The 14,265-nt window shown below is 43.2% G+C and overlaps 1 protein-coding gene across 2 annotated transcripts in view; it reads right to left on the reverse strand.

Moving 5' to 3' along the window:
- LOC121551480 (AP-2 complex subunit beta) overlaps positions 1-13,588 on the reverse strand; it is a 68,672-nt gene extending 55,084 nt beyond the window's left edge. For both annotated transcript variants that reach the window (XM_041864163.2, XM_041864162.2), the window contains exons 1-8: positions 13,444-13,588; positions 12,845-12,896; positions 12,453-12,558; positions 11,758-11,893; positions 11,123-11,368; positions 10,685-10,875; positions 7,083-7,304; positions 682-802 (exon numbers count right to left, since the gene is read on the reverse strand). In XM_041864163.2, coding sequence (XP_041720097.1) covers positions 682-802; positions 7,083-7,304; positions 10,685-10,875; positions 11,123-11,368; positions 11,758-11,893; positions 12,453-12,558; positions 12,845-12,881 — 1,059 coding nt within the window. In that variant the 5' untranslated portion in view covers positions 12,882-12,896; positions 13,444-13,588. The remainder of the gene's footprint in view (positions 1-681; positions 803-7,082; positions 7,305-10,684; positions 10,876-11,122; positions 11,369-11,757; positions 11,894-12,452; positions 12,559-12,844; positions 12,897-13,443) is intronic.
- Between the last annotated feature and the right edge of the window lie 677 nt (positions 13,589-14,265).

A 14,265-nucleotide genomic window follows, 5' to 3' on the forward strand; every position in this document is an offset into this window, starting at 1 on the left:
TGAGACATGGATTGTATATGTGTGCCATTCAGAGGGTGAATGGGCAAGACAAAAAATGTTAGTGCCCTTAAACAGGGTATGGTAGTAGGTGCCATGCGCACCGGTTTGTGTCAAGAAATGCAGCACTGCTGAGTTTTACACACTTAACGGTTTCCCGTGTGTATCAAGAATTGTCCACCACCCAAAGGACATCCAGCCAACTTGACACAACTGTGGGAAGCATTGGAGTCAACATTGGCCAGCATCCCTTTGGAACGCTTTCGACACCTTGTAGAGTCCATGCCCCGATGAATTAAGGCTTTTCTGAGGGCAAAAGGGGGGGGGGGGTTGGCAACTCAATATTAGGAAGGTGTACCTAATGTTTGGTATACTCAGTGTTTTGGTGTGGCTGAACAGACGAATGCAAATCTGGGCTAGCTCCTGTTGTTTTCTAAGGGCCATGTTGTTATGTTAACAAAACGGTATCTTTTTGTGGGCCAATAACATTATTATAAGTCAAATGGATACAGTATGAAAAACAAACAAAGCATATACAGTATGGAGCTAGCTTCCACAAAATGGTACAAAGATGGTTTTCTGTGTAGAGTGACTAAGTATAAAATGATGTACAGCAAATCATGAGAAGTGAACACCCTAATATAGACTTCCATTCACTGAGGTATGGGGATCCATGAGCAGTACCTGGGCTATGTTGGCCTGGGAGGCCAGGCGAATCATGATATCCAGTTTCTCCAATTTGACGTAGATGGGGTCGTTGTACTTGACAAAGAACACCTTGATCTCCTGCTTCAGGATCTCAGGCCTAAATAGTAGAGATTACATTTATAATGGGAACAGAACAACTCTATACAGTGCCTTACAAAAGTATTCATCCCCCTTGGCGTTTGTCCTATTCTGTTGCATTACAACCTGTAATTTAAATGGATTTCTATTTGGATTTCATGTAATGGACATACACAAAATAGTACAAATTGGTGAAGTGAAATGGGAAAAAAATGAAAAAAATTATACAAAAAATTATACAAAATAAATAACAGAAAAGTGGTGTGTGCATATGTATTCACCCCCTTTGCTATGTAGCCCCTAAATAAGATCTGGTGCAACCAATTACCTTCAGAAGTCACATAATTAGTTAAATAAAGTCCACCTGGGTGCAATCTAAGTGTCACATGATCTGTCACATGTTCTCAGTATATATACACCTGTTCTGAAAGGCCCCAGAGTCTGCAACACCACTAAGCAAGGGGCACCACCAAGCAAGCGGCACCATGAAGACCAAGGAGCTCTCCAAACAGGTCAGGGACAAAGTTGTGGAGAAGTACAGATCAGGGTTGGGTTATAAAAAAATATCCAAACCTTTGAACATCCCACGGAGCAACATTAAATCCATTATTAAAAAATGGAAAAAATATGGCACCACAAAAAACCTGCCAAGAGAGGGCTGCCCACCAAAACTCACGGACCAGGCAAGGAGGGCATTAATCAGAGAGGCAACAAAGAGACCAACGATAACCCTGAAGGAAATGCAAAGCTCCACAGCGGAGATTGGAGTATCTGTCCATAAGACCACTTTAAGCCGTACACTCCACAGAGCTGGGCATTACGGAAAAGTGGCCAGAAAAAAGCCATTGCTTAAAGAAAAAACAAACATGTTTGGTGTTCGCCGAAAGCCATGTGGGAGACTCTCCAAACATATGGAAGAAGGTACTCTGGTCAGATGACACAAAAATTGAGCTTTTTGGCCATCAATGAAAACGCTATGTCTGGCGCAAACCCAACACCTCTCATCACCCCGAGAACACCATCCCCACAGTGAAGCATGGTGGTGGCAGCATCATGCTGTGGGGATGTTTTTCCATCGGCAAGGACTGGGAAACTGGTCAGAATTGAAGGAATGATGGATGGCGCTAAATACAGGGAAATTCTTGAGGGAAAACTGTTTCAGTCTTCCAGAGATTTGAGACTGGGACGGAAGTTTACCTTCCAGCAGGACAATGACTCTAAGCATACTGCTAAAGCAACACTCGAGTGGTTTATGGGGAAACATTTAAATGTCTTGGAATGGCCTAGTCAAAGCCAAGACCTCAATCCAATTGAGAATCTGTGGTATGACATAAAGATTGCTGTACACCAGCGGAACCCATCCAACTTGAAGGAGCTGGAGCAGTTTTGCCTTGAAGAATGGGCAAAAATCCCAGTGGCTAGATGTGCCAAGCTTATAGAGACATACCCCAAGATACTTGCAGCTGTAATTGCTGCAAGAGGTGGCTCTACAAAGTACTGACTTTGGGGGGGTGAATAGTTATGCATGCTCAAGTTTGCTGTTTTTCTTTCTTATTTCTTGTTTGTTTCACCCAAAAAATATTTTGCATCTTCAAAGTGGTAGGCATGTTGTGTAAATCAAAGGATACAAACCACCAAAAAATCAATTTTAATTCCAGGTTGTAAGGCATCAAAATAGGAAAAATGCCAAGGGGGGTGAATACTTTCGCAAGCCACTGTATGTCTATCTATGTGGTCCTGATCTGAACCCACAGAGCTGAGAGATGGGAAGGGTACATTGGAAGAGAAATGCTGTCATCTAGTGGCTAGGAAGTGAGGAGGAAACAAAACGAAAACATGGTGCCAAGACATAAAATGGTCCAATGCAGCCTCTTTTATCTCAATATCAAATAATTTCTGTGTAAAAATTAATTAATTTTAATGCCTTAAATATATATATATATTTTTTAAAATCCTTCTTTGCATAGAGCAATTTCTCAAGCAAGAATTTTACTAGGATTGTCTGTGAGTGGTCTGAGCGGGAGGGGAAAACCAAAAACTAGCTGTTATTGGCAGGGAGGTTTGGAATTAACTTTCTTATTGGTCTATTAAGTCAAAGTTGCAGGTCCATCATGATGTTCTGAGAGAGCAACTTGGCATATATAACAAAGCAATTAGAAATGCCAGACGGGCTAATTTTTCTAACTTGATCACTAATAATCAGAATAATTCAAGAGTGCTCTTCTTGACCATTGATGGCCTGATAAATCCTACCCCCGCAAACCTGTGTGAACTTTCCAAACGTGATGAGTTTGCGGCATATTTCAGAGACAAGATAACAAACATTAGCCTGGGTAACAGTCAAGCAAGACCTGATGAGAAGTTTGATGATATGTGCCCTAGCCTACCACGCAAAGGCACTATGGATTTATTTTCCCTGGTTGACACAGACATGCTCAGGAAAGTGATAACTCAAGCCTTCTAACTGCCTTCTCGATCCTATCCCCACCACCTTCTTCAAAACGGTTTTCGTGCCGACAACAGCACAGAGATAGCCTTAGTTAAAGTGGTAAATTATCTTTGTGCCAACACAAATGCCAAACAGCTCTCTGTCCTTGTACTCTTGGATTTAAGTGCTGCATTCAACACTGTTGAACATTATGTCCTTCTGGACAGACTGGAGAGGTGGGTTGGCCTCTCCGGTCCAGTTCTAATTGGTTTAGCACCTATTTAACTGGTTGAGAGTTTTTTGTCACCCTTGGTGAAATTAACTCAGAGAAAATACATATCACGTGGCGTTCCACAAGGTTCGATTTTGGGTACGGTACTGTTCAGTTTATATACAGTTTGTTACCCCTTAGAAGCGTTATCAGAAAGCACAGCATTGATTTTCACTGCTACGGAGACAATACACAACTTTAAGTTTCTGTGTCACCAGAGGATTTTAGCTCCACTGATAAATTATTGGACTGTATTAGTGACTTAAATACTTGGGATGGCTCACAACTTCCTCCAGCTAAATCAATACAAGATCGAGGTACTTATTGTTGGAGCCAAAGCACAGAGAGAATCTGGTCGCACATTTTAATTAACTGGCAATAAAGATAAAACACCAGGTAAAAAAACCTGGGTGCCATTTTAGATTCTGAATTCAATTTCGAATCACACATTAGGAATGTGACCAAAATAGCTTTTAACCACTTGAGGAACATTGCCAAAGTGCGGCCGTTTCTCTCTCAGGCTGATACAGAGAGACTCATCCATGCTTTTATTACAAGCAGGCTTGACTACTGTAATGCTCTCCTGTCTGGTCTACCCAAGAAAGCTATTGGTCAACTACAAAACATACAGAATGCTGCAGCACGAGTACTGTCCAAGACCAGACAGAGAGCACACATTACACCAGTTTTAAGGTCTCTGCACTGGCTGCCTGTGAGTTTTATATTTAATTTTACAATTATCTTATTGTTTTTTAAATCAATCCACAATTGTACACCCCAATACATGTCAGACATGCTTTTAAGTTATGCACCCAGTAGGTCTCTCAGGTCCTCTGTCCTTTTAACTTTCCCAAAGTCTAGGACCAAGAGGCATGGAGAGGAACCTTTAGTTATTATGCCCCCAGCCTCTGGAATAGCCTGTCAGAGAACCTGAGGGGGGCCCGAAACTGTGGACATATTTAAAAGAGATAATAAAACACACCTTTTTAGCTTTGCTTTTCCTTAGGGTGCTTTTTACTCTTTAAATTTGTATTGTTATTTTGTTTTTTATCCTCTTATGTTTGTTGTGTAGTAAATATTTATTTTATTTTCATTGTTTTATATTTTTGTTTTTTCCTGTGAAGCACATTGCGTTGCATTCCATGTCTGAATTGTGCTGTATAAATAGAGCTTGATTTGATTTGATTAACTGGTTTACCGCCTAGTGATGTCACCAGGCAGGAAAAAACTCCATCCCACCAAAACAGGCTGACATTTCAGGCAGTCTTTTCAAACAGCTCTTACACTAAAAAGGGCATTATCATCATTTCACAGTACCGTATTTTCCGCACTATAAGGCGCACCGGATTATAAGGCGCACCTTCAATGAATGGCCTATTTTAGAACTGTTTTCATATATAGGGCGCACCGGATTATAAGGCGCATAGAATAGAAGATACTGTAGTCAAACGAATTGACTGGGGTTGCGTTATGCATCCACTAGATGGAGCTGTGCTAAAAGGAACGTCAACAAAACAGTCAGATAAAGTCAAACTTTATTAAGCGTTCTGACAACTCCGTTCACTCCCATGGTAATGTTGTTCAAACGTTAATGTGCATATTAACAATATCTCCCAGCCTTGCTCACTCTTCTCCCAAACGTGGAGGGGAACCTTTCCCTGATTCAGTAAACACGTAGTAAAAGAAACAGTCTGATACCACTAAATCAAACGTTAGTGCATAACTCAACATTGTTCAGTTACATATAACACGTAAAGCTCACTTTTTCAGTTCATTCCCCATCCACGAACCCCTCGAATTCTTCTTCTTCAGTGTCCGAATTGAACAGTTGGGCGACTACGGCATCCAACCTGCCCGGCTCCCTCTCGTCATTATCCGAGTCAGTGTCGCTGCTGTTGCCTGGCAGTTCAGATATTATTCCTGCCTTCGTGAAAGCTTTGACCACAGTTGAGACCGATATATCAGCCCAGGCATCCACGATCCATTGGCAGATAGTGGCGTAAGTCGCCCGGCGCTGTCTCCCCGTCTTGGTGAACGTGTGTTCGCCTTCTGTCATCCACTGCTCCCACGTAGCTCGCAGTCTAGCTTTGAACGCCCTGTTGACACCAATATCTAGCGGCTGGAGTTCTTTAGTTAATCCACCCGGAATGACGGCAAGCTCCGAATTAGTTTGCTTCACTTGTTTTTTGACAGCATCGGTGATATGGGCGCGCATTGAGTCGTAGATCAATAGGGACGGAGCTGTGTGGAAAAAGCCACCCGGTCTCTTGACGTAAATTTCTCTCAGCCACTCACTCATCTTTTCCTCATCCATCCATCCCTTCGGGCTAGCTTTGATGACGACGCCGGCTGGAAAGTTATCTTTTGGCAAGGTCTTCCTCTTGAAAATAATCATGGGTGGAAGTTTCTGGCCATTAGCCTGGCAGGCGAGAACTACAGTGAAGGATGACTTCTCATTCCCTGTGGTACGTACAGACACCGTACTGGTCCCCGTTTTCTCCACAGTGCGGTTCACGGGAATATCAAAGGTGAGTGGAACCTCGTCCATGTTGGTGATGTGCTCTGGCCGGATCTTCTTTTCAGTGATCTTATTTTTTGCAGTATGCGCGGAAAGTGACCAGCTTTTTCTTGGTAATCTTTTGGCAGTTGCTGCGAGACGGTAGTTCGTGTGCGGATGGAGAGATTACGTCTTTTCATAAAACGAAAGCACCAAGAAGGACCGCCTCGAAATTCATCGATTGTCATGTCCCGTGCTAGCGCTGTTGCCTTCATTCGAATAGTGACTGTAGAGACGCTTCTACTTGCTGCTCTCTGTTCAACAACCCACTGTTCGAGTTTGTCCTCTAACTGTGGCCATCTCGCTTTGTTCCCGCGGAAACTCTGTTTAGTCTTCTTTACTTGGCGCAGGTCATCTTCTTGCTTCCTCCACTTCCGTACCATTGATTCATTAATGTTGAATTCTCTCGCTGCTGCTCTATTCCCATATTCTACTGCATGACCGACAGCCTTGAGCTTGAACTCTGCGTCGTAAGCGTGTCTCTTGAAAGGTGCCATTTTGGGGTCTTTATACACACACAAGTGGTGTGGGACTGTGAGTAAGCACAATACCGGTGTGTACTGGCTACCGTAATGCTGCAAGTGGTGCGGCTTTGTAGTTTACCAGTCGTACTGAAACATTTCATTATTATTAAATTGTTTTTATTGGTTTTTCATACTGAAACATTTTGACAGAGCACCTTGAGCGCCGTGTACAACCAGTATGGATCAACCAATTAACCAATTGATCCATACATAAGGCGCTCCGGATTATAAGGCGCACTGTCGTTTTTTGAGAAAATAAAAGGCTTTTAAGTGCGCCTTATAGTGCGGAAAATACGGTATTATTCCAACCTCATAGTGTGGAAATATACATATAAAACACAGGAAAATCTAGTTTTTGACTGCACTGGGCCTTATCCAACACCAAATTCCACATCATTGAGGATTCATTTAGAAAGGGATAAACTAAACACATTTTGATGGATTGCTATATTCCAGCCCTGATCCCTTGGAGGCTAGCAATAACTTAGCATTAATGTTGAGTGTAAGTTGCCCACTGACCTTTTCTGGACGATGAGGTTGATGTTTCTGAGGGCCACATACTGGACCTCTGGCTCCCCAGAGAGCAGGGTGACCAGCGGTGGGGACAGCTTCTTCAGCAGGGTGTTGTAGTAGTCCGACTCCTTGGGCAGAAGCTCCAGGAACTTCATCAGCACCTTGACGGCCGACAGCACCACTGCCGAGTTGGCATGGGAGAGACGGGGCGTGACCCGCTCGCAGATGCTGGGAGAGAAAGAGGAGTAGAGATGGGTTTATTAGTGCAATCTATATTACAAAGGCATTAAAAGTTGACAACACCATAAGTGATTTTAGTGCACATTTGACACGGTCAGCCATGCCATCCTACTGGACTGCATGGAGAAGCTCCTGGGCCTGTCAGACACCGTCCTGAACTCTCTCACTGATCGCTACCAGTTTGTAGCCATCTGTCCTAGTAGGTCAGACACAGTTGTGGTCTGACAAGGGGTCCCTCAAGGCTTGGTCCTGGGGCCACTACTGATTTGTATCTGCATGCTGCCACTGGGAAACATCTTGAGGAAACACGGACTGGGGTTTACTTTTATGCTGATGGCACTCAGCTGTATGTCTCCACAAACACTGACACTGCCACTGCACTCCTGGTCAGCTGCCTGCAGGACATCAAAGCGTGGATGCAGTGGAGTTTCCTGCAGTTCATCCTGATTGGCACTCGCACAATTATAAACAACATCAGCAGCTACAGCCTCAATATTGATGGTGTCAAGGTCCCCCCCTCCAGTGGGGTTCACAACCTGGGTGTGATATTTGACAGTCACCTCTCGTTTGAGGCCCACATCAAGAGTATGACCAAAGTCACATTTTTCCATCTACAGAACATTGGCAGGTTACTATGCCATCACAACCTGCAGCTGAGCCACTCATCCTTTATTTCATCCCATCTGGACTATTGTAATGCCCTTTTTGTTGGCGCATATGCCAAGTGCCTAAACAGGCTACAATATCTCCAGAACTGTGGTGCACGTGTCCTCACCCACACCTCCACCCACGAGCACCTCACTCCAGTGTTGTTCAACCTCCACTGGGTCCCCATATGCTCACGAATCGACTACAATATCCTGGTTCACACCTACCAAGCTATCCACAACTCTGGACCCAAGTACCTGTCCACCTCATTCTACTCTCCTGCCCCAAGCGCACCCTTCGCTCCACCAGGTTCATCTCCCTTCAGCAGCCCCGCAGCAGACTAAAAACTATGGGTGACGGGGCTTTCATTTGCGAGGCTCCGCGGCTGTGGAACGCACTTCAAGACACTATTAGGGCTGCAAATTCTCTGTCCTCAGTTAAGGCACAGCTCAAGACCATGCTGTTCAGAAAAGCTTTCAAGGACCTCTGCTAATTCTGTTCATGTCCTCCGGATCTGCGACACCTGTATATAGCTTTGATTGTTGTCTGTATTGTGTGTTTTGGATTGTTTTATTATTATTACAAGTATTATTATTAGTATTATTATTAGTAGTAGTGGTACCTGGTAGCACACTATACACTACCGTTACAATAGTTTGGGGTCACTTAGAAAAGCACATTTTTTGTCCATTAAAATAACATCAAATTGATCAGAAATACAGTGTAGACATTGTTAATGTTGTAAATGGCTATTGTAGCTGGAAACGGCAGATTTTTAATGGAATATCTACAGTTGAAGTCGGAAGTTTACATACACTTAGGTTGGAATCATTAAAACTCGTTTTTCAACCACTCCACAAATTTCTTGTTAACAAACTATAGTTTTGGCAAGTCGGTTAGGACATCTACTTTGTGCATGACACAAGTAATTTTTCCAAAATTTTTTTACAGACAGATTATTTCACTTATAATTCACTGTATCACAATTCCAGTGGGTCAGAAGTTTACATACACTAAGTTGACTGTGCCTTTAAACAGCTTGGAAAATTCCTGAAAATTATGTCATGGCTTTAGAAGCTTCTGACAGGCTAATTGACATCATTTGAGTCAATTGGAGGTGTACCTATGGATGTATTTCAAGGCCTACCTTCAAAATCAGTGCCTCTTTGCTTGACATTATGTTAAAATCAAAATAAATCAGCCAAAACCTCAGAAGAAAATGGTAGACCTCCACAAGTCTGGTTCATTCTTGGGAGCAATTTCCAAACGCCTGAAGGTACCACATTCATCTGTACAAACAATTGTACGCAAGTATAAACACCGTGGGATCATGCAGCCGTCATACCGCTCAGGAAGGAGACTCATTCTGTCTCCTAGAGATGAACGTACTTTGGTGCGAAAAGTGCAAATCAATCCCAGAACAGCAGTGACGATGCTGGAGGAAACAGGTACAAAAGTATCTATATCCACAGTAAAACAAGTCCTATATCGACATAACCTGAAAGGCTGCTCAGCAAGGAAGAAGCCACTGCTCCAAAACCGCCATAAAAAAGCCAGAATACGGTTTGCAACTGCACATGGGGACAAAGATCGTACTTTTTGGAGAAATGTCCTCTGGTCTGATGAAACAAACATAGAACTGTTTGGCCATAATGACCATCATTATGTTTGAAGGAAAAAGGGGATCAAGAACACCATCCCAACCGTGTTTTGCGGGTACTATTTAATGAAGCTGCCAGTTGAGGACCTGTGAGGCGTCTGTTTCTCAAACTAGACACTCTAATGTATTTGTCCTCTTGCTCAGTTGTGCATCGGGGCCTCCCACTCCTCTTTCTATTCTGGTTAGAGCCAGTTTGCGCTGTTCTGTGAAGGGAGTAGTACACATCGTTGTACGAGATCTTCAGTTTCTTGGCAATTTCTCGCATGGAATAGCCTTCATTTCTCAGAACAAGAATAGACTGACGAGTTTCAGAAGAAAGTTATTTGTTTCTGGCCATTTTGATCCTGTAATCGAACCCACAATTGCTGATGCTCCAGATCCTCAACTAGTCTCAAGAAGGCCAGTTGTATTGCTTCTTTAATCAGCACAACCGTTTTCAGCTGTGCTAACATAATTGCAAAAGGGTTTTCTAATGATCAATTAGCCTTTTAAAATGATAAACTTGGATTAGCAAACACAACGTACCATTGGAACACAGGACTGATGGTTGCTGATAATGGGCATCTGTACGCCTATGTAGATATTCCATTAAAAATCAGCCGTTTCCAGTTACAATAGCCATTTACAACATTAACAATGTGTACACTGTATTTCTGATCAATTTGATGTTATTTTAATGGACAAAAAATTTGCTTTTCTTTCGAAAACAAGGACATTTCTAAGTGACCCCAAACATTTGAACGGTAGTGTATATATTTACATTTTTTGTCATTTAGCAGACGCTCTCATCCAGAGCGACTTACAGGAGCAATTAGGGTTAAGTGCCTTGCTCAAGGGCACAGACAGATTTTTCACCTAGTCTGGGATTAGAACCAGCGACCTTTCGGTTACTGGCACAACGCTCTTAACCACTAAGCTACCTGTTACTCTGACAACTAAAATCAGCTTTCAGTTCAGTTTCTATAGAAACCGGAAAAATCCAAAACGTTTTCAGAATGATAACAGAACTAACTAAATTAATCTACTTTGTTTGAGGTGACGACAAAAGATGTGTGCGTACCTCTGGGCCTCGCGCTCGTCTTTGGGGTTGTAGTTGGACAGGCAGTCCAGGATGAAGATCTGGCCCCACTCGGTGCACTCGTTGAGGGCCGTCAGCAGCTTGTTGATGTTCTGGGGGTTGAGGTCCAGCAGGTTGCTGTTGGGGTGGGACTCACTGATCTCAGACAGAGCTGCCACTGCGTTGGCCACCACCTGGAGGTTCAGACACAGTGATCAGTGGTCAGAGATCAGTGGTCTGTCTTGTCTGGCAATGGCCTTTCATTGGGGAAATAGGGTTAATCATGAGAAACAGTTAAAACAGGTCCTGGAACAACACCCTTACAGGCTGTTTTTAAATTACCCCCGAAGTGTATAAGAAATGTAAACGAAGTCTGAGAATTTCGCCTGACATGTACATAGTCTAGGCTGTGCCTAGGGGCCTAATGCCAGCCTATCCTACCATGGGGTTGGAGTCGGCGATGAGGTCCCTGAGGGAGTCCAGGAAGCCCTGGTCCTCCACCATCTGGGCGTTGATGTCATGGAGCTTTGCCACGCACACCGCCGCCGTCTTCCTCACGTACGGGTCCTCGTCCTTTAGACACTTCCTCAGCGGCTCACACAGGTACTCTGTGATCTTGTCCACGCGGATGCAGCCCATGGTGCGCACAGCCAGGGCCCGAATCAGGGGATTAGGGTCCTCACAGTCCTGAGGGAGAGAGAGGTGAGATATCTATGGATGGGGAAGTACAGTATTGCAATGGCTAGGCTGTGTAATATGTTAATAATAATAATAATAATAATATGCCATTTAGCAGACGCTTTTATCCAAAGCGACTTACAGTCAACAGCCAAAGTAAGTGGAAAACCATGTAAATGTATATTTTTATGTAAAATAAAAGGCCTTGCCTGGTCTGTAGGTAATGCTGCAGGCTCTGGCATACATGTCTACAGTGTCGGCGTAGGTTTTAATCCAACCTACTGCCCTTTGACACAACATCTCACTATCTTTCCCCACTGTCATCCTCTCTCTCTCTACGGGTTTAATAAAATCAGAAAATACCATTATAAATATATTTTAAAAATAAAAGGCCTTGCCTTGACAAAGCTGTTGACAGCCATGATGGCCATGTCAGGCTGGCTCTTAGCATAGTTCATCAGGTACAGGTAGACAAGCTTTTTCAGCTCCAGATTGTCAGTCTGCATGCAGTTCACCACATCTGGGAAGAGGGAGCTAAAGGACAGACAATTTTAGGTCATAACTACAAAACACCATATGTTGACAGTTAGCCGATGGTAACTACATATCAAGTCAGAAAATGTTGCATTTAAAAATCTTTTGATTTCCCTTAAAGGTAGACTCAGCGAAATGACGTTGCCACGAGCAGCACCGCAGATATTGCGATGAGCGAGATGCAAGACTTCGCTCTCACACAGTATCTGCGCATGGGCACGGATTCACTTCAGGCTGTTACAACGTGGTAGCAACGGGACCAAAACAGCGGAGAAGTTTAGCCTTGTGTTTCAATGCTTAAATTATTGCGGAAATTTACCCAGAATCCTGTTTACTTAGTGCATTAATGCCATATCAGGGAGCATACCATTAATAATAGAGATTATAATACATAACTTGCCAATTATAGACAAGTAGGCAATCTCTTGTACATTAAAGTAAAAATAATTGCTGAGAAGTGTTTGGAGAGCAGAAGCTGCAGGCAGATCATTAGATAATGTCAGAGGGATGAATGGTCAACACACAGAAGTGTCACAGGAAGCAATCAGCTGTACTGTACCTGACATCCTTGCCCACAGTCATAGCCGCAATGACCTTCTTCACCGCCTCCTTCCTCTTCTCTTTCTTCTCATTGTTCAGCTCTGCCTTCAGCTCAAATATCTCCCCTGTAACAGGATACAGATGAAGCATTAGCAAGAGTTCAGTGTGACAACAGAATGATGCTCTGATCCAGCAACACTGGTAGAACTGTCAGTTTAGTTGTCAGCTTTGGCATGAACAGTTCAGCCTTTAGTGGTAATTTCATACATCATGTTTCTGTGAGGAGAGTAGGAGCCAATCTATTTCCATTCAGAGTTATGTTGCACTTTCCTAATGGTAGGCATGCACTCATGATCAAGGGGACAATGTGTCATTGAAGAAGACAATACCCTTAATCGTTTTAAGACTCACCTTTTTTATTTGTTGTAAAATATTTTGAGTCAGTCATTGTTGTTCTTCAAATCTGTTACAGGGCACATCCAGCATTAGAGTACACATCATTGGCCTATGATACAAATAATTCTAGCTATATCTTTACTCTTGGCTTCTAAATATGTTTTATAGAGTTGAATGCGAGGGAACAAGCAAAGCACAAATATAACAGCATCCCATGCCCATGACACATCAGCTGGACGTCACGACAGCAGCACTTTCACTGGCTTAGTGGCTAACGTCGGTAGTTAACGTTAGCTAGTTTGCTAGTCTGTAACAGTTTACTGCCTTTTATAATACCGAGGGAAAACAAGTTGGTAAATATACTATTTATTACTATAAATGTAGTTATCTAGCTAAAAGCTCACAACAGAGACAAGTGTTTCCAATTACAAGGCAATTATTGTCTTGGGTGTGACCCCAGGCCCGTGGAGTAGGGAAAATATCTGTCCTACTAAACTAGCTAGCTGGCTAGGGATGATTGTAAGGCCTCTGTTCTTCCAGGTAGCTAGTGCTCGCTAGATAACGTTAACGTTAAAACCACAGCAAATCATCATTACAAATTGAAAGGTACAAACTTGTTTTGAGAGGTAATTTCAATAAGAAACTGCGTCGCTAGGGTGAGTGAAGCTATTCCAGAACTGGGAAGATGTTTTTGCTCCTTGATTGCCGCAGAGCGATAGCTAGCCGTGGAAAGATGGAGCACTCTCGGAAAAACAAAATGAGTGAAGGGTATCGGAGCCAGAAAGGCGTAACTCCGGAACACAGTTCATTTCGACCGGAAATAGCCGGACTATGTTTACAGAGGGACACGGAGTAGGTCAGAAACACGTTTGAATTAAATAATTGAGGATAGCTAGCTATGCCTGTGTAGTTTCGGTGGATATTGTTGTGTGTGTCAACTGTAGGGATGCCCATGTTGCTGGGGATCGGAAGTGTCCGGTGCGAGAGGGGCAGGTTGAAGTGGCCAGAGTAGCGCAGGTGTCGTATGCTGAGGCAGTAAAGAAAGTAGAGGAGGATGGGTCAGGGGTGAGGGATCCTGAGAGGATCCCAGTGAGCAGTAGATTTGTGCCCGCACAGAGGGATAGGCCAACGACTGATATATTCAGTAAGGTTCTTAGCGTCCATAGCAATGGTTATCAACTGTACCGCAGAAATTGAACGTAAATCACAGAAAATAGATGTGGTGGCAGCTGCAGAGAAGTATTTGGGTATACGAGATTTGACTTCAGAAGAGTTACAAGATGTTTTTTATTTTTATGAAATAGTGGCATATAGTTGTGGGGTTGGTTGGTGGTGCAATTTCCCCCCTCTCGTCACAAAATGTAACGTGATTGAACACACACTACCGCACAGTAGGTGGCGGCATGCACAAACACATTTTATTTATTTATTTAATT

Source organism: Coregonus clupeaformis, chromosome 35, assembly GCF_020615455.1.
Source record: "Coregonus clupeaformis isolate EN_2021a chromosome 35, ASM2061545v1, whole genome shotgun sequence".
NCBI classification, from domain to species: domain Eukaryota; kingdom Metazoa; phylum Chordata; class Actinopteri; order Salmoniformes; family Salmonidae; genus Coregonus; species Coregonus clupeaformis.